Consider the following 22,013-nt stretch of genomic DNA (forward strand, 5'->3'; position numbering starts at 1 on the left):
GTACAAACAACAATCGTTAGATTTAATACTAATTACTTTTTAATTTGTATGTCTCTCTGCAACTCCCATTTGGACTATTCTTTCAAATCCATCCTTAAAAACTAAAATTAACTTGTTGCAGGGAATATATATAATTTTAATACAATAGAAAGATAAAATTCTGTTAATTATTTCTTAATTCATCCGCTTTAATTTTAGAATGCTCTCTGCTACTAGTTTATGCTTGTTCCTTGAATGGTGGTACAGTACCTGAGTCTTTAATTAGCTTCTACTGCTTTATAAATTATGCTTGTAATCAAATATATTTCGATTTGAACTAATGCCAAACACTATTTATATCTACATTTTGTGCAGATTATCAAAAAACTATTTATAGTTTAAAAATAATTATGTTAATTTTTTTCAATTTATAAAATATGTACCTAGTTAAAAAAAATCCTTTAGATTTACATGAAATTCGAACTCGGATATAGTGTGACCTAACCACCTGTGACGGTCAAAAATTACATCAGTAACGGTTAAAATAGAGCTTAATAAGAACTTTTTATTATGTGAACAATCTTGGGCAACTCCCGGTTGTCTTGCTGATTCAATTTGTTTGGTGGTGACGCAGACCAAAAGAAGGAAAAATAACTTCACCTGAGCGAATTAGGGATTGATAATATTTAATAGTAATATTGTTTTGTGAAGGAAACCATTGCATGACGTATGCATGATTGTTTTGTCTAAACTTGAGTTTTGGCAGGGTGGATGTGAACTCGAGGTCAATGTTTCAGAGTTTGCCTGTGTGAGAAAATTATGATGGAAATTTACTTAATTAATATGCACAAGTGATTTATCAATTTAGCCAATCAGAGCGAATTCACTTTTGATGCCATGAAGATGGACAGGCTGAATGAAAACACAGATCTCACCAAACTACTTCGTCGGAAGGTGTGCAGAGTGAGTTTTGGGTAAATGGAGAGTTGAATTGAGTTGAGTTTGACTGGCCTTCCACCCACGCTACATCCCTACTCACTGAGCAAAAGAGAGAGAAAGGAAGGAGAAGAGAGAAAACAGAGACAATCGGTCGTTGCAGAAAGTGTTTTCTTTTCCTGTGTGAACTTACACACGCTGCATTGTTAAAAAAAGGGAAACCGCATATATTTTCTTTTATATATCTGTAAAATAGCAAATATTATAATCAAGAGTTTGTTTAATAATTAATCTTTGTAAAAACAAGAATTACGGCTGGAGTTATTTGTTCGTTGGCTTTGGAATTTGTGACTCAAATAGCAAACGAATATCATCTACTTTAGTTGATTTCTTTTAGGAAATAGCAAGGACAAAAAATACAGCAAACCTAATGCCAGCCCAGACTGTGGTCCGCGGCATTCATATTTTCCTGAAGACTTTGAGTTGTTCACTTTATTTTTTCTCTCTTTAATGTATTTATTTTAATTTTTTATTTTGTTCATTTTCCTACGGACCACTCTTGAAGCAAGGAGTAACAGGAATCGTGCATCAACTCCCGTCATCGTATAGGCGATCAAGACCACGCTTCTGAACTTTCTAGGACTACACTCATGTACTGGTAGACACTTCGGTCTTACCTCCGTTAGACAGCAAGTGTAATAATTAACGTTTAATATTTCGTGCTTTGATGATTTAACATCATAAAAACTATTACTTTATTAATGAGTAATCTTTGTCAGTCAATTTGCATGTTTGTATTTGCATAGGAACAAACTCCTAAAACACCATAAGGTTTTAATAATAATATATAGATTGCTGTTTTTAATATATTTGATTATTTGTTTAAAAATATATTACTCTATTAACAAAAATATATCCAATTATTTAATACATTGAAGAAAAACATTTCATTCCTGTGTGTGTGTGTGTGTGTGTGTGTGTGTGTGTGTGTGTGTGTGTGTGTGTGTGTGTGTGTGTGTGTGTGTGTGTGTGTGCGACACCCATACATTATTTTGTGTTCTGTTGTTTTCTTCAGTTTACAAAAAAGTACGTTTTCATAATATTGATCCCCACCCAAAAATTGAGTTGGTTTAGTGAAAAAACGTTATTGCTGAGCAAAACAAAATGTAATGGATCATACCTCATAATCCATGATCCAAAAATTGTTGTAAATCTGGGTCCAGCCAGCCTCTCGAGAACGCCTCCCAAAAATCCTGAAAACCCTTGACCAAGGGTCATCATGGCGAATATCCAAGCTGCGTCATCATAACGTAAGTCTGTGGAGATATTCTTTGCTCTTACGTAAGATACCAAATAAGGTGCAAAGTTTCCTGTAAAATTGAAAGAAGAAAAGAAAAAATATAATTATTAAAAAAAAGAAACAATGGAAATACTCTGTTGTGGCGAGAGTTCAATCTGGGAGCTTCAGAAAATGTGGAATCACATTTTAGTTCCCATTATTCTCAGGTCTAAGAGGGATAGTACTTTATTTATTTCCTTTCCACCTTTTTGATGATCATCAAAACCTCTGAAGGTGCACTCTGGTTCTACAAAATTAGCCATGAAAAATCTGTCAGCATTCACCGGTAGGAGCACCTCAAGCAACTGAAAATAAATTAGTTCCTACTCAAAAAGAAAAGGTAATGCCTGGGAGGGTGCACATCCTAAGAATGAGTCGGACTATATCCCACCACAACAAAAAAGGGTCTAGTTACACTATGAGAGCCCATAGACTGTCGGATTGAATGCTGAGGTTCTCAGTAACTATAACAACTGCAGGGGGAGGTGTATCCGTTTCGATGCAATCTTTGGGTTCAAGAAATGTCATTGTACTTATTTATACTTTGTTTTATTTACTCTTGAAATAAATCCTTCAGATTATTTTTGATTCATTTCAATTTTGCCATTTCTCTTTATTATTAGATGACGTCAGGTGGGGTAGGAGAGGATGTATTACTACGGATATCAGAATAGATGGCCTATCAGCTGAAAAATGACGTCATCGCCGAGGTTTTAGCAAGCAAGATATGTGGAACACTAGATATATCAGAAATTTGGAGGAATTTTTGACATCCCTAACAGAAAACTGCAAATTAAATATAAAAACTCGTAATTTCTCTTTTTAAAGTGGGTTGATTATTTTCTGTATGGAATATACTTCTAAAATAAACTATTAAAGTTGTTTGAAAAATAATAGAAATATCCTGAAAAAATTTAGTCGATAAAGAAGTATTAAAATACATCAATCAAAAACTCGTGTATTTCATTTAAAGAATTTTTAAAAAATCGATAAAGCGGATTTTCTGTTCTAGGGGAAAACTTATAAGTGAATGTGTGTTTCCTTTTTAACTACGGAGGATGAAAAATACTAATTTTGGTTAACACATGCAATAAAAAAAGAGACATTATTTATGTCCCTTGGACGAATCCGTATTTCATAAATTTCATTTTGGCAGCAGCAGCTCTTTACAGCTTCGTACAAAACACGTTGCAAAAGAAAATTCTTTTATTTTAAAAAAATACATGGAATTTAAAATCTAAATATGGATTAAATTCTTAACAATGAAGAATGGAGCTACCCATTTAATATTATATTTTTTTAAGTAAGTGATTTTTAGGCATTTATATATATACATATATTTATAAACAAGTCAAAATATGTTGATTTTCTTTATATTTTTTTTAAAGAAAACCGCTTTAAAAAAAAACAAATATTGCATAATTTGCTATTAAACCTGTTATTTTTTTTAAATTTGGTCTTTGCTCTTTTAATTGAAAAAAAAATAGGGTTTGAATTACATTTTTCAAGAAGTTATAAGCTTAAAAAAATAGTAAGTTGAATTATTAAAGTTCTGATCATCATTTTTAATGACCACTTTCTGATACACCTAGTGGAACACTTACACTGTTGATAATGAGCAGAAATTTTTACAGAAAGCCTTAGAAAACTTCAAAATTGGATTTAAAAAAAAGATAAATAAAGACCACGCTGATTTGTACTGAAACTCATCCAATATTAATAATAAAAAAAGAATTGAAAGGGGAAAGAGTTGTTTGCTTATGCGTTAAAAGCAATTGAACATTTCATTCTATTAAGTATTTTAAAAATTAGAATACGTTCTTTATTTACTTATGAATTACATTTAAAAAGAAGAAAAGGAAGGAACATGATTTGATTTGTAATGAAACTGAAGTTTATTCAATATAAATAAAAATTATGCATGTGAGATTACATATGTTTGAAGCAGAAGACAATCAAATGTTGCAAAACATGAAATATGAATTAAGGCAATAAACGAATATTAAAATTAAACAAGATTTTTTAAACGAACATTAAATACTTTTTTAATCAAAATGAACAATAAATATTATTTAAATCAAAGCGAAAAACATTTTTTTATTAAAGCGAAGAATATTTTTTTAAATCAAAGCGAACAATTTTTTTAAATCAAAGGGAACAACAATATTTTTTAAATCAAAGCGAACAATATTTTTTATTCCAAGCTAACAACAATGTAAAAAAACTGAAAAACAAACAATAAATTAGTTTAACTGAAAAACAAACGATAAATTAGTTTAACTGAAAAAACGAACGATAAGTTAACAAAAATAAAAATTAAATTCAAATAAATAATGTTAATTTAAACAAAGTTGCTAATGCAGAAATATTTCAACCGTTAAATATTAAAACATTACAAAAATCTGCTGTAGAATTTAATTAAAAGTTTGAATTTTTCTTTTTCTGATATTTTGTTACTAATATTATCATTCTCTTTGTGACAAAAATTGTTAGTAAAGGAATTCGATGAATTCCATAACTGCATTTTTTCAATTTGCTAAATAGTGTGACCCTCATCATGAGATAAAAGACTTAGATCAGATATATATATTTAGAAAGAATTTAAATGATTTAATATATATATATATTTAGAAAAAATTTAAATAATCTTTTATATATATATATATATATATATATATATATATATATATATATATATATATATACAGTTAAAGCCGAAACTATTGGTACCCTTTCAATTTTTGCGTTTTTAGCAGAAAAAAACATTTTTTCACTAATTATTTTTATTAAAGTGTAGATGACCATTTATATCGACCATCTACAGATCTCCTGAAACACTTTTAGTTTATTCTAAAATATTCAAAATAAATATTATTAATGATAACAAAATACAGACGAATTAAAATTTATTGGCACCAATGATTTTTATCATAAAATTCACGATATTTTATGTAAAATAATATTTGTTTATTATGATTTGGGTATTGCATCATCTTCTAGAACGTTCCAAAACCTTCTATAAATAACGTGCATTAGTCAATCCTTCACTTTATCAATAACACCAGACTGCAAAGATGGCTAAAATTAAGGAACACAGTTTCAATGTTAGACAGAAAATAGTAGATGCACACATGAAAGGTAGTGGCTACAAAATCCATTTCTAAGCGTTTTGAAGTTCCTGTGTCAACAATGAGAAACATTATTAAGAAGTATGGTATTTTCAACACGATTCAAAACTTGATGGGTCGAGGCCGTAAAAAGAAACTTTCTCCCAGAACTGTACAAGTTATTCGAGAAGTGGAAAGGACCCAAAAACTACTGGTAAGAAAGTAGTCCAACAATTGAGTCATCAAGGTATTGAAATTTCTGTTTCGACATTGAGGAGGGCACTGAAGTCACACGGGATTCAGAGGTACCGACCAAGGAAGACCCTTCTCCTCTCCAAGAAACATGTTAAAGCCTGCTTAGAGTTTGCACGGGAGTTTATTGACAAGGATTAAACTTTTTGGGATTCAGTTTTATGGTCAGATGAGACTAAAATTGAACTTTTTGGCAGCAGATGTGTCGTTTCTGTGTGCGGAAGAAAGGAGAAGCCTTCAACCCAAAGAATATAGTCCCTACAGTGAAGTATGGTGGAGGAACCGTATGTTTTGGGGTTGCTTTTCGGCCAATGGCACTGGAAAACTTGTCACTGTGGATGACATCATGAGGCAAGGTCAATACATTAAAATATTGGCTGAAAATCTGAAACCTTCTGCAGAAGCCCTTAGTCTTGGAACCAACTGGGTCTTCCAACAGGATAATGATCCAAAACATACGGCGAAATCGGTGAAGAAATGGCTTTTGGATAATGAAATAAACGTCCTGAAGTGGCCAAGTCAAAGCCCGGACTTGAATGCAATGGAAAACTTGTGGGCTGTGGTGAAGGCGAACATGAAAAGAAGGAAACCAAGGAACCTGAGGGAATTAGAAGATATCGGCAAGGAAGAATGGCTTAATATTCCTGTTGATGTGTGTAGGAATTTAGTAATGTCGTATAGAAAACGTCTGGAAGCTGTTATTAAAAACTTTAAAGGCTTTGCAAGCGGCTTTTGATAAAGGGTGCCAATAAATTTGAATTCGTCTGTTTTTGTTATCATTAATATTTATTTTGAATATTTTAGAATAAACTAAAAGTGTTTCAGGAGATCTGTAGATGGTCGATATAAATGTTCATCTACACTTTAATAAAAACTAATTAGTGAAAAAATGTTTTTTTCTCCAAAATCGTAAAAATTGAAAGGATGCCAATAATTTCGGCTTTAACTGTATATATTTAGCAAAAATTGTAATTAGTAAAAACCTGAAGAAAGTGCTCAATACTATTGCAGATCAAATATATACTTTTTAATTTTATTACCGTTTTATCTGCTTAGTTACACATGTTTCGATTACCGAATCGTATCAACGATCCAGCAACTTCATCAGACTTTAACAGAAGTGGTTATTATGATTGGAAAAACGATATTGGAAGAAGAAGAAGCAGAAGAAGAAGAAGAAGAAGAAGAAGAAGAAGAAGAAGAAGAAGAAGAAGAAGAAGAAGGGGTATTTCAATTCTGATTTGACAATATTTAAGTTTTAAGATTTAATAATTAAATAAACATCGAAAAGGGGCGAAGTGGAGTTTAAAAACTTCAGCCAGACACGACACAGAGTATAGGGGAAGGTGAGAGAGAAAGTGAAAGAGAGAGGAAGAGGGTGAAAAAGAAGAAAAAAGGGAAGGGTGTAAGATGCGTAAAACTTTAGAGGCGGGGGTAGGGGAGAGATAAGGGCTGAATGGAAAAAGGGAAGAACAAGCAGACAAGGAGGTAGCGATTACTAGCGGACTGTCGAGCTGTAGCGGTGTCATATGGAGTTTGACACGTTAAAGATTTATGCGGATTGGGGGGGGGGCGCTGTTCGCAGTAACTAAGATGCGTCCTCTTAAAGTATGCTTAATTACATCCAATTTAAGAGATTTACCTATTTAAATGTATTTGCTATAAAAGATTTCTAAGAAATTAAGTAAATTAAGAATTGCCGGACATGCAATATCAATAGATATAAAATCATACAAATATGATGTAGGGAGATATAGATAATAATAATAATAATAACAATGATAACAATAATAATAATAATAATAATAATAATAATAATAATAATAGAATGATAAAGATAAAAAATAATATTAATAATGAAAGTAAAGGAAATTGAGTAATATTCGCTCAGTAATTGTGTAACTACAGGGGGTATGTATATATATATATAAGTGAACGTGTCTGTGTGTCTCGAAATTTGATATACAGGATACTGAGATTTGGACAAATTTTCGTAATCGGTTTTTGGCCAGAAATTTGACTGTTAAGGGGTCAAAGTTTCACGATTTGACCTTTAAGAACTCTACCAAACTCCTCCGCTAATTTTGGGCATAAACAATTGAAATTTTAGATATAGATTCCTTGAACATAGATCTGACTTAATGATTTGATTTGAGCCCAAAACAATAAATGTTAAGGGGTCATAATAGGGGTCAAAGTTAAAAAAAATGACCTCTGCGGTCTCTACCAAAATACTCAGACAATTTCTGGTCTAAACATTTGAAATTTTACATAAAGGGTATTCAGAGATAGGGCAAGCTTTTTAATCGGTTTGGGTCGAAAATGTTTAGTTACCAATATATAAATGTATGTATGTTTGCATGTCTGCCTAAAACTTTCGACAGAGGCTACAGATTTTTACAAGATCAGTATCGTTTTGAAGTTCGACCTTTCATACGACAAATATCGAAAAATTGGCTAAAAACATTAATATCTCCACCTTCAACTGGGCACTTTTCAACAGGAGGGGTCGCTTTTTTCCGCCGATAATTTTTAAAAGCATCCACTCCTTTGTATTGTCTAGCCTTAATTAAAACCTACGTCAATTCCGGTTTGGCAGTGGTCGTAACAGCAAAGACGTCAGGTTTTTCCCCGTTCTTTTCCTCCTTCGCGGTACGGGTTTGAGCCTGCCTTCCTATACTTTTTTTTTTTTTGCTCCACACGCACATCCAAACATCCGGTTGTGTTGTTGCTGTTGTTACTATGATATTATGTGTTACCGTTATGATATTTATGTGTTGTTATGATATTTATGTGTTGTTATGATATTTATGTGTTGTTATGATATTTATGCCTTGTTTTCATATTTATGTGTTGCTGTTATAATAATTATGTGTTGCTGATATGAAAATTATATGTTATTAAGATATTTATGCGTTATGATATTCATATTTATGTGTTGCTGTTATGATAATTATGTGTTACTGTTATGATAATAATGTCTTGCTGTTAGGATATTGATGTGTCGCTGTTATGATATTTAATAGTTATTGTAATGATATTTATGTATTATTATGTTATGATTTTATGATATTTATGCGTTGTTATGCTATTTATGCGTTGTTAGGATATTTATGCATTGCCGTTATGATATTTTTATGCGTTGATGTTATGACGATTATGTGCCGCTGTTATGATAATTATGTTTTGTTGTTATGATGTTTATGTATTGCTGTTATGATAAGTATGTGTTGCTAATGATGTTTTGCTGTTATGATATTTATGTGTCGTTGTTATGATAGTTATGTATTGTTGTAATGATATTTATATGTTGTTTTTATGCCATTTATGTGTTGATTTTATGATATAGATGTGTTGTTATGGCATTTTTGCGTTGTTGTTATGATATTTATGTGTTGTTATGATATTTATGTGTTGCTTCCATGATATTTGTGTTTTTGTGACATGTGTTGTTATATGTTTGTGTTATTTCTAGTAAATTTACGCATTACCGTTATGATATTTTATGCATTGTTATGTTATTTGTGTGGTTATGATATTTGTGTGTTGTTATGACATTTATTTGTTGTTATGATATTTATGTGTGTTATCATATTTATGTGCTGTTATTATGATATAAATGTGTTGCTGTTATGATACTTATGTGTTATGATATGTATGTGTTATGATATTCATGTGTTGTTTCTATGACATTTTTCTGTACTTATAATATATGCATTGTTGTTATTATAATTGGAGTTGTTCATTGTTGCTGTTATAATATTTATGTGGTGCAGTAAATATATTTGTACGTTGTTAATATAGTATTGAAGTGTGGTATATGTGTTGTTTGCATGATAATTGTGTTTGATATTTATGCGCCATGATATTTATGCATTGTTGTTATGATATTTATGTGTTGTTTTTATGATATATATGTGTCATTATTATGATATATATGTGTCATTATTATGATATTTATGTGTTGTTTTTTATGATATATATGTGTCATTATTATGATATATATGTGTCATTATTATGATATTTATGTGTTGTTTTTTATGATACTCATATATTGTTGCTAAAATATTTGTGTTGTTGTTTGGATATTTAAACGTTGTATTGAAGATATTTACATCTAGCTGTTATTATATTATGTGTAGCTGTTATAATATTCATATGTTGTTTTTATGATATTTATGTGATGCTGTTATGATATTTATCTGTCGTTGTTATGATATTCATGGGTTGTTGTGATATATAGGTGCTGTTATTATATTTGTATGTTATCATGATATTAAGTGTTGCTTTTATTATATGTATGTGGTATTATAATATATGTGTGATGTTTTTATGGTATTATTGTTTTATTATTACGATATATGTGTTGCTATTATCATTATTATGTGTTGTAATTATAGTTATGATATTTATATGTTGCTGCTATGATTTTTATATGTTGTCATGATATTTATGTTCTGGTTTTAGGTGTTATTTTATGAGATTAGTTTGTTACTTTTGTTAGAATTAAGTGTTGTTTCTATAATATTTATCTTTTGTTGTTTTGATATTCATGTGCTTTTGTAATATTTGTATGTATGCTTCTGTGATATTTATGTGCTGTTTTATGATATTTATTTGGTAATGATATGGTATGATATTTTGTCTTGTTATTATATTTGTGTGTTGTTGTTATGCTATGTACCTGTTGTGGTCATATTTAAATTTTATTGTATTATTGTAATGATATTTAAGTTTTGTCATTACATTTAGGGTTGCTTTTATGATAATTATGTGTCATTGTAATGATATTTATGTGTCGTTGTAATGATATTTATGTGTCGTTGTTATGATATTTATGTGTCGTTGTTATGATATTTATTTGTTGCTGTTATGCTATTTATGTGTTGTTATATTATGTGTTGGTTTTATGATAATTTATGATATTTATGATTTGCTGATATAAAAATGTTGATTTGGTAGTTATGTGTTATTGTTATGAAAATTACATCTTTTTTATATTAATATGTAATTTCTATGATATTCATGTCTTGCTCTTTTGATATGCATGTGTTATTGCTATTATATTTAGGTGTTGTTTTTCATATTTGTGTGCAGCTTTTATGATATTTAAGTGCTTCTGTTATTGGTATTTATGTGTTTCTTTATACATATGTGCAGTTACTATAATATGTATATGTTGTTTTCGTGATACTTTTGTGTTATCTTCTTACTATTTGTTTCAGCTCGTGTGCTCCACTCTATTTGGTACTTTTTGTCGGACACGTTAACCTTCTAGGAATTTAGAATTGAACCCATTATTTAATGAAGAAACTATAAAATTGACTGATAAAATATATCTAAAAGGCATGGAACGCGAAATGAGAGCAGCTTACTCTATTGGATTAAATGACTAAAGCTGTAAAATTAGAATCTGTGATTTCGATTTTATCGTTTTATTGTAGTGACGCACGTGTTGGAGTTCCTGTTAGAACTCAAGCATCGCCATATTGAATATGGTGTTTAAGCATGGATAACGCGAGGTTGGAATCAAAAAAGAGTTAAGGCAATAATAATGAAGAAATAGTAAGTACATCAGAAACCGTTGCATTTGCACACACACACACACGCGCGCGCGCACGCGCATGCATTTATTTCTTGCAAAGAAAATTTGTGAAAGAAAAACGTAAGACATTGTACAGTATGATACATGAAGGGGTGAAAATCATAAATGTAGTTACTATGAAGAGAGTTAACATTAAAAGATTTTAAACACAATTTACATGTATCGCTAGTAAAGAAGATTTTATTCGGCAAAATGACGCTCCAGACATATCTTTGGCGGGAATGAAACCAATCAGCGAAGCAGACATTTTGAATGTTGATAAACCAGACATTTGTAAGAAGGGGGTTAGTTACTCTCTATTGTTATCTGTTTTCATATTGCGATGCATCTATTCTACCAGAGAATATACCCGTTGGTTGGTCTGTGCCATTTAAGTTTCAAATACTATTTTCATAAGCATCTTGACAATTAATTGTTATCTTTCCGTTCACCAAAAATTACACCAATCTGCAGTTTTGCAATGGTTTTGCTCAACGAGTTTTTACTATGTATGTTTCACAGAGGGGACACAAGAGATAGGAACTCAGTCAAGAGATCATCTTCCACTTGATTGCGAAATTAATTTTGTACTCTCTCTCTCTCTCTCTCTCTCTCTCTCTCTCTCTCTCTCTCTCTCTCTTTCTCTCTCTCTCTTAAGGCACGAAAGAGTGTTGTGAGCAACACCTGCCAAGATAAGGCAACATTACTCCATTTTGGAACGTATCTGATTTAAGCAAGTTCTCTGATTTACGCACATAAGTCAAGTCTTAAAAAACTTTCCATCTTTTAAATCTTAAGCACTGATCCTTTTTTTTTTATGGCTCCAATGGTTAAAACAATGTTTGTACTTTCTCTGATAATATTAATTAACAAGTGGACATATTCTTATCTGATATTATCTATAAAACACATTTCTCTTAAAATAAAGACATAAAATTTTGCCACATTTTATGACATTTTGAACGTATCATTTTGCATCTGACCAGAAATACAATTGAAAGCCTTTTACTAAGTTTAGTATAAAATTATAAAGCACATATAAAAAGCAAAATAGTAACAAAATAAATTACTTTAAAGGTTCTTGAATATCTTTAATTGCGATCAACGTTTTAGTCCATGTCAGTAATTTGAAAAAAAATCTTCAGAATAGAACACAGAGATCCAAAATAAAAAAATAAAAATGTTGCCAGTTCGACCAGAACTAGTCTGATAAACATGTTGAATTTTTTTATGACCACCACATATGTGAAAGGATTTGGTAGTGCAAATTGCGCACTGATTTTTTGATTCACCATTCTCTAAGGAATTCTAAGTCTTATAATTTTGCAATTCTCCAAAGTATTTATACAAAAAAAGTAGTGAACTAAACTGCCGCATTCTTTGTTTTATGTAAATAACTATATTAATATTTTATATATCCTGCTGTTATATTGTTGGCATTCATTCCTTCGTTTACTTTTTAAAACGAGAAAACAAATGAAGGTGTTCAACATCAAAGAATCCAGTGCTTTGCTTGTGTACATTTGACATTAAACAAGTTTATAATAATACTAGCATGGGTTATCGTTCACACAAGACATTCATAAACAACAAATAAAACATTTTACTTTATTTAATTAGTACTTAAATTTGAAAATTACAGAAATAAAAAATAATGATAATACGCTATTCAGTTTTGGTACTAGGAGTACAGTAGTACACTGCCTTTCTGTTAATTTTCCTTCTTTTCTGCCCGTCTGTTTGGGTAAACATTGCTTTTAAAATAACAAAAATTAGGGTCACAATCTTCACTATTTTTATATTGTAATCCTCTTTCGAGACTTTGCATCATCACATGACCTCGTCGAAGCTTCGTTTTTACGTTCTTCTGCTTTGTTGCTTCTTACCGCTGAATTTGATCTGAGAAGACTGCCTTTTCTTTCCACTCAAGCAAGGCACTCCCCTACGCAACGATACGTTAATATTTTCTTATCCACTTTTTTTTAAAACCCTATCATGCATGTTAGAAAACAGGGTATTTTCTTTTTTTACATTAGGTCCACCTCCACAATTTTCTTTAAAATGACAACTTTTAAATGTTTTCGACTATGCTGAATACGAAAATCGCATGGGAATTTTGCAGACATAAATAGTTATCGAGATATAAAAAACTGTATTATGCATTGCATTTTTGGCGGCCATCTTTTTTACGCGCGTGCGCGCCATAAACAAATATACTTATCTACAACGACACTGCCACCTAGCGGAAACAAAAAATGACTTCCCCCTCCACCTCGTGAAAAAATCCGCTTTTCTGAGACTGAAACTGAGACTGTGCCCCCCCACCCCCACCCCTGACCAAAATTGGTCATTTTTATACATTCAGTCCACCGGGACAGTTTTCTTTTAAATTAAATTCAATTTTTACGATATTTGTAAGTTGAAAGTACAGAATAGTTACAAAACGAATTTAGGGAAACTCGTCCCCGGAAAACCCGTCTCCGGAAAACTCGTCCCTTTTTGCTAGGTAGGAAAACTGGTCTCTTATTAAATAAATAAGGGACCAGTTTTCCTACCTAGCAAAAAGGGACGAGTTTTCCGGGTACGAGTTTTCCGAGCACCTTACAGAACATCATGTGTTATTAAATAAGATATTTTTTACGACCTGCCCCAGCGAAGTATAAACACCCCCACCTACCACATGAATATTCGGAATAATCCCCCTCCAACTCCCCATGTTAAGAACGTCTTTCGAGGTTGGAGGTGTTTATTCCGAAAACCGTTCTTAACATGGGGAGGTGGGGGTGTTTATAATACGCTGAGGCACGTCGTAAAAATTTTTACTAAATAATATTTCAGGTTCGCAAGAAAATAAAAATAAAAAAAAATAAATAAAAGGAAAGAACATTCAAACTCAACACTCACCTTTAAAATTACGACTTTTATTGTTTTTCGAGTATGCTGAAAACGAATATCATATTTAACTTTCAACGAACTCAGGGTATTAAGATATCTTGGTCGAATAACACGGCAAATAAATAACAAGATTTTTTTTCCGAACAGAAACAAATTTGAACCCCCCCCCCCAAAAAAAAAATGCACAAGAAAATACAATTTTTTAATTAAAGCAAGATTTTTATAAAGTAGAACTGGGGAAAATGTGAGTGATTTTTTGGAATGAAATATAAGAAAGTGAAGAAAAAATGAAATTCTTATGATAAAAAAATGTGAAAAAGTGTCACTTGAATGAAGTGATGTAACTGTTCAATCGGAAACATCGTTTGGTGTGTGAATTTGTTTACAGCGCACGCGTATCAGATATTCTTGTGCGCACGCGCACCAGAAATTCTATAATACAAGTCTTTATATCTCGGAAACTACTTGTTTCTGTAAAATTTCAATGAGATTTTCGTCTTCAGCATAGGGGAAAACTTTTAAAGTCACATTTTTTAAAGAAATTTGTGGATTGTTGGTCACGGATAAATACTTGTTCATAGCGCACTTCAATATCAGTGGCGCAAATAACGTGTTCATTTTTGGGGGCAGAAAACGTTCATGGAAAATTTAAGCTTTTCCAGCCTTCTGCTGTTGACTGGCGATCTTTCTGCTCGGAAGTTTGCGACAACTTGTTACAAAACTAAGACCCAATAGGAGACCAGGGTCGAAATCAATGAAATTTTAATTGTTCGACGAAAATGTAACTGAGAAAGAGTCCTCAGTCAAATTTGAGGGCACTGAAAGGATTTCCAAACGGAATTTCGCGATCGCTCTGACAGGCCACAACGACCGGAGAAACGATAATCTACATGTGATATTCGTTTTCAGCATACCCTAAAACCAATAAAGTAATTTTAAAGGTGAGGGTTAAATTTGAATGTTCTCTCCTTTTATTTTACTAGCATGGATGCCCGGCGTTGCCCGAGTTTTTAGAGGTGTGTGTTGAGCAAAAAAACAAACAAACAAAAAACAAGTAGTAGTAGGAAGGCAGGCTCGAACCCGTACCGCGAAGGAGGCACAGAACGGGAAAAAACGTGACGTCTTTGCTGTTACGACCACTGCCAAACAGGAAATGACGTAGGTTTAAATTAAGGCTGGACAATCGAAAAAAGGGGAAGACTGTGGAAAATATCGGCGAAAAAATGTGGCCCCTCCCTGTAGAAAAGTGCCCAGTTGAGGGTGAAGAAATTAATGTTTTAGCCAATTTTTCGATATTTGTCGTCTGAAGGGTCGAGGTTCAAAACGATACTGATCTTGTGAAAATCCGTAGCCTCTGTCGAAAGTTTTAGACAGACATGCAAACATACGTACATACATTTATATATTGGTAGCTCAAATTTTCGACCTAAACCGATTAAAAAGCTTGCCCTATCACTGAATACCCTTTATGTAAAATTTCAAATGTTTAGTCCAGAAATTGTCTGAGTAATTTTGTAGAGACTGAAGAGGTCAATTGTTTTTAACTTTGACCCCTATTATGACCCCTTAACATTTATTGTTTTGGGCTCAAATCATGTTATTAAGTTAGATCCAGGTCCAAGGAACCTATATCTAAAATTTCAATTGTTTATACCCAAAATTGTCGGAGGAGTTTGGTAGAGTTCTCAAAGGTCAAATCGTTGAACTTTGACCCCTTAATTAATTAATACGAAATATTGGTAGAAACCGTAGAGGTCGAAATTTTTTTAACTTTCACCCCAATTTTAACCCCTTAACATTTATTGTTATCGTTATTTATTGTTTTGACCTTTTGCCAGCCAAATTTTTGCCCAAAAACTGATTAAAAAGCTTGCTGTATGTCTGAATACCCTTTATGTAAAATTTAATATGTTTAGACCCAAAATTGGCTTTATAGTTTGCTAGAGACCGCAAAGGTAAAATCTTTTGGACTTTGACCCCTTGGAATCAAATTTTCAGCAAAAAAAAAAAAAAAAAAACGATTAAAAAGCTTGCCCTATGTCTGAATACACTTTATGTAAAATTTCAAATGTTTAGACAAAAAATTGTCTAAGTAATTTGGTAGAGACCGCAGAGATCAATTTGTTTAAAACTTTGACCTTAATTATGACCCCTTAACATTTATTGTTCTGGGTTCAAATTAAATTAGTTAGATCCATGTCCAAGGAACGTATATCTAAAATTTCAAGTGTTTAGACCCAAAAGTTTCCTGTCTGTAGACCAAAAGCTCTAGGAGGAGTTTGGTAGGCAAAATTTGTTAAACAAAAATATATACTATCGAGAGTCCTCACAGGCCACAGGGAGATTCAGCCTTCCTGAAAAAGTGCCAAGCCGTGCTAAAACGACTACCAACGCCCAGCGACCTTGTGACTGTCACCTGTAGGGAACTCCACAAGGATCTAGTGAGGAGGGCTGCCGACAACTCGCTATGCGCACGCTTAGGTTGGTAGCAGAGTGAGATCTGCTCCGCGTGGAGTTGGGCACCAGGTTTGAGTCATCTGAACAATTCGGAGTTCTCTCTGACCTGCCGATTGGCCCGAAACGCGCTTCCCCTCAACAATATACAATGTAGTTCTTGTTTCTTGGAGTCGCCGGCCTGTCCTCGTTGTGGGACGACGGCCGCAGAAACAACTGATCACGCATTTTTCGATTGCCGCGAACTCCGCCAGTACTGGTCGTATGTTGGTGAGGTGACGGCTCGCATCAACCCCAAACATCCTCGCCCGATTACTGTATCAAATGTAGTGGACAACGTGAAGCTGTCATGGAACCAGGAGAGACAAATGGTCTGCATCACAATCCTGGCCATGGCGAGAATAGTGATTTGGACGTCGAGACTGCAAGATGACCAGAGAGGTGCTGCCTTTTTCTGATCAGGATCTAATCGCTTTCTTTAAACACCAACTACGGGTAAAGATCAGATGCGACAGAAGAAGGCTGCATCCATGGCTTTTGAAAGAAGATGGATACATGTAGCAAGCCTGTGTGTACGAAGAGGGGCCAAATTTGAATACATGTTCCCCGCCTAGTTGTGGAGCATGCGGTTCTAGGGTTTCCGTCGGACCCCCGCCCCTTTCTAATTTTACTTCCTTCAGCCTCTCAGCCAGCTGAATAAATTTTGTTTCCCTTATTAGAAAGCCTCCAAGACCTCCAACCTCCAAAAACAACAATATTTTCTTTTGCCCGCACCCTCTCGAGATTCAACCTATCTTGGAGAAAATCAAATTAAACACCAACACACCCCGCCCTCACCGCCAATTTTTTCTTTTCTCCCCTATTTAGGACACAACTCCTCCCCGCTCCATTAAGAGGCTGCCTGCGAAACCCTGGTTCCTTTACAAACCAGAGTGAAACAGGTGGTCCAGCATTTCAGACAGGGTTGGGAGGGCCTTACTAACCGGGTTTTTTTTTTTTTCCATGTCCTTCAACACAAATGAAATTTTATTAATATTGTTATCTTTTTGTATTTTTTGATATAAATAAAAAATGTTTTAAAATTGGGTTTAAGTAGGACACCCCCCTCCCACCACACACACATAAATACAATTTTAAAAGGGTAAACATGATAAATGCTAAAATTTTAAAGGGTAAACATGATAAATGCATGATGCTGGCGGAGAGAGAAATCTTTTAAAATTTCCAATAGAGACAAGTTGGATCAACCAACCTCACCATCCTCCCTTCTTTCTGAGTTGGCCTTGTGCTTAAATTTTTTGTTCATTTTTCCAATTATATTTTTTCCTGTGAATAAAAAATTTAATATCTCAAAGTGTAGTATCTGTTCTGCAGATGCTGCACTTAATGTACTTTGTCCCGGTCAATTGAGGGGAAACCCTCTATACTGGGACAATTATTATTTTGGTCCCAACCAGAGTGCCCCTTTTGCCTTTTTTTCGGGGAGCTGGTTTAACCCCACATTAAAAACGACCTTGTGTCACATTTTGCTTTGGTGGGAAAACAAATAAATACTAATAGAAAAGAGGGTTTTTAATATGAATATCAATACACACACAAAAAAAAACGAATTTATAGGAGTATAGATAGAAGATAGATTTACCACAATTTTCTTTAAATGACGACTTTTATAGGTTTTCAACTATTGCTGAATACGAAAATCACATTGAAATTTTGCAGAGACAAGTAGTTATCGAGATATAAAGACAAAAAATGACCAATTCTTTGGAGGGGGGGGGCAGTGTCAGTCTCAGAAAAGTGAATTTTTGGCGGACTGTACAAGATTTCCCACCCCTAAAAATGCGCGTTTTTCACCTTTTTTCTAAGTTTTTTCTCACGATTATCATAGGTTACGGACTTAAATGTCATATTAAAAGAAAAAATGTTGAACAAAAATAAATTTAATGACTAATAAAACGGGGTTCTAATTACGTGACACGTCGGGAAAGAAATTGGACCGTAAATCAGAGAGCAATGAAGTAGAACTTTATAACGAGACAGAGACCCAAACGACCTGCCCCAGCGTAGTATAAACACCCTCCAATCACTCATGTTAAGAACGGCTTTCGTAATAACCCCCCAACTTTCCCATGTTTAGAACGGCTTTCGGGGTCGGGAGTGCTTATGCCGAAAGCCGTTCTTAACATGGGGAGGTTAGGGTGTTTATAATACGTTGGGGCACGTCGTAAAAATTTACCGAACCAACCCCCTTCTTAAAAGTCATTAAATTTATGTTTTCAAAATTTTTTCAGTTTATATGATACTTAAGTCTGTAATCTATGATAATCGTCCAAAAAAAAGTGTTAAAACAATTGTAAAACACATATTTTTAGGAGGGGGGGGGCGCTGTCGTACAAATCCACCAGATATTTCCCCCCCCCCCGTTAGGTAGCAGATGGAAGGGAAAGGGGGAGTCTCAGAAAAGTGCATTTTGTTTCCACTAGATGGTACTGTCGATCATAGATAAGTAGATTTGTTTATAGCGCTCGCGCGCTCGTAAAATGATGGCCACCAAAGAATACAATGCATAATACAGTTTTTTATATCTCGATAATTACTTATTTCTGCAAAATTTCCATGCGATTTTCGTATTCAGCATAGTCAAAAACCTTTAAAAGTTGTCATTTTAAAGAAAATTGTGGAGGTGAACCTAATGTAAAAATTTACCGAAAACAGCGTATATTTTCAGCCCTCAATTTTCGGGAATTGTAGCTTATTTTCTTTCTTTCTTTCTTTTTTTTTTTTTTTTGACACCTCCTGGACTTATTTTTTCTCCCCTTTCTTTTATATTTTCTCCTCTCCTCTCGCTTGCACAGAATTTTTTTTTTTTTTTAATTTCTTTTATTTTTTAAATTTTGTTTCACGTTTTCTTAACTAATTAATAAAGTATCCTGAACACAATTCGTTGTCAATGTGGAATTCATTTGAGTTTATTATGTCTGCCCAATGCACACCCTCCGAAGTCTGACTGCTCAAAGTACTGCAGGTATCGCAAGCAAGATTTCTGAAGAATAAATGACGAGAAGCAGAACAATTATATAGTTCTATCCAATACGAAGTATTCACATAAGTCATTAACAATGATTGCTCCCTAACAATAGCAAGTGGTGTTCTCTGGAGTCTAAGTGACAACAAGTCTTTCCAGATTTCTTGCACTTTCCACCTCTTTCAAGATTTATTGCAAATCACTTTGCATTATTACAACAGGCGTTTATTTCTCACTGGCATCAATCGTTGGTCTTTTCTGGAATTTGAGTGAAAGTCTTTTTTTTTTCATTTTGGTGATCCATGTGCGCGTGTGTGCGCGTGTGTGCGCGCACGCGCGCACGAGCGTGCGCGCGTGTTGTTTTGTTTTTTTTTCGGTGAGGAGAGTTACGTCAGTTTATAGGATTTCTGGCAGTTTCTGTTCCCTTGACTCTGTGTGACGTTTTTTCTACATATTTTCTGGTTGGTCTTCATCGGTTTGCTTTCATATTTGGAGATTTCCCTTACTATTTCAACTGTTTTTATTATTACCGTGTTGGTGGCGTATAGTCTCAATCCTTCTTTTGATTCCAATTATTATTATTATTGTTGTTGTTGTTGTTGTTGTTGCTGTTGTTGTTGCTGTTGTTGTTGCTGTTGGCTCACAAAGGAACCTTCACACAGATCATCAAAGATCTCTCCTTGAAAACTGCCTGTGATGTTCCCTGGAAGCTGAGTGACAACAAGTCTCCCCAGATTTCCAGTACTCTCCACCTCCTTCGACTACATTTGCAAATAAATTTGCATCATCGCAACAGCTGCCTACCATTGATCTGTCGTTGACAGCGGCCATTTAGTCTTCAATGGAATTTGAGTGGCAATAAGCCTCCCCAAGGTCCCAGTTCTCTTCGCACTCATCTGGCCGAGGTCTGGTCAATTCCTCAGTGTTTCCTTCCTCCTTGACTACTTGGTCTCACTCTTTGGGTTGGGGCAGTTATGTGGTAATGGGGGGATGGGAGTGGGTTAGAGAACTTATAGATATGCGGCTTCAATGTTCTTGGTTTCATGTAGTGCTTCATGTTTTGCTTTTGCAGCAGTTTGTCTGATCTGCACTTGTTGCTCCCATGTGTTAGTTTCCATATTCAAGTTTCAAGGGTTTTTCTTAATATTTCAACTGTTTCCATGATTGTTGTCCGTTGTATTTTCCACTCATTCCTTTGATTCCAATTTCTCCCATTCTGTTTTCAAAGTTTTTCGGAATTGTTCCTAGTGCTCCTACTATTATAGGTATTATTTTGATTTTCTTCATCTTCTATATCCCTTTCAGCTCTCTGGCTAGCTCTGTGTATTTGCACTGTTTCTCCTTTTCTTTAATACTCACCCTGTGGTCAGCTAGAACAGCAAAGTCTACGATTTGACAGGACTTTTCTTTCTTGTTAATTACTATGGCATCCGGTCTTCTTGCTTGGATGGGTTTATCTGTTTGTATGTCTATGTCCCATAGGATTTTGGGATTCTCGTTTTCAAGTACTGTTGCCAGCTTATGTTTGTACCACTTGCCTGTGCATTCGAGATGCAGTTGTTTGTATAATTCCCAGTGTACTAGCCTTCCCACTTGGTCGTGTCTGTTCTTGTATTCCTCTTGGGCCAGTTTGCTGCATTCACTGACTATATGGTTTATCATTTCATCTCTTTGTCCACAGAGTCTACATTTACTGTTTTCTTGTGTTTTGTCGGTCTTTGCTTTGGATTTTTTTTTTTTTTTTTTTTTTTAATTACATTTTCACCCCAAACAAGGCAAATTGCCACTTTGGTGTAGGGGGCTACTATCAGGGGCAACAACTACTGAGGTACTATGTAGGGATTTGGGCAGCAAGATGTCGGTTCACGTTACACTTGAACTTCTGCACGTCAGTACTGTTGGGGAAGCAGGGACCTGGAATGGAATTCCAGAGTCTAGCGGTTCTGGGGAAGAAACTATTGGAGTAAAAAGATCTTTTACATCTAGGGATCTCTACAGTGTGGGGGTAGGATTTAGCAGCCTGTCGGGTTTGTCGAGGGTGCTCACGTCGTGGGGGCACAAGTGATTGCAGTTCGTCGGAGCGTTCACCACTAAAATATTTGTAGAAAAGACAGAGAGATGCAACATTTCGTCGATGGGACAGAGGCTGAAGCTTAGATGCCAGTTCAGGGCCTATCAGGTTTGCACTCTCTTTTGAACCTTGTCAAGGAGCGAGAGACTAGTAGCAGATGCACCAGCCCAGATGTGACAGCAATACTCCATACATGGGCGAATGGTGGCCTTATAGAGGTACAAGATACTTTCGGGTGTTAGTAGTTTTCTAGCACAGTAGAGAGAGCCCACCTTTCTTGCAGCGGCCCTGGCAATGCCTTCAATGTAATTGTTCCAACTCATGTTTCCTGTGAACGTTAGGCCAAGGAGTTTGAAAGATGTACTCTCAGA

At 34.1% G+C, this 22,013-nt stretch overlaps 1 protein-coding gene across 1 annotated transcript in view; it reads right to left on the bottom strand.

Moving 5' to 3' along the window:
• LOC145279899 (apicoplast pyruvate carrier 1-like) overlaps positions 1-22,013 on the bottom strand; it is a 119,035-nt gene that overhangs the window by 46,903 nt on the left and 50,119 nt on the right. The window contains exon 2 of the mRNA XM_080131431.1: positions 2,096-2,285. Within this exon, the coding sequence (XP_079987557.1) occupies positions 2,096-2,285 (190 nt within the window). The remainder of the gene's footprint in view (positions 1-2,095; positions 2,286-22,013) is intronic.

The sequence above is a fragment of the Euprymna scolopes genome, chromosome 7 (genome assembly GCF_053919585.1).
Source record: "Euprymna scolopes isolate OS-2025 chromosome 7, ASM5391958v1, whole genome shotgun sequence".
Taxonomy (NCBI): Eukaryota; Metazoa; Mollusca; class Cephalopoda; order Sepiida; family Sepiolidae; genus Euprymna; species Euprymna scolopes.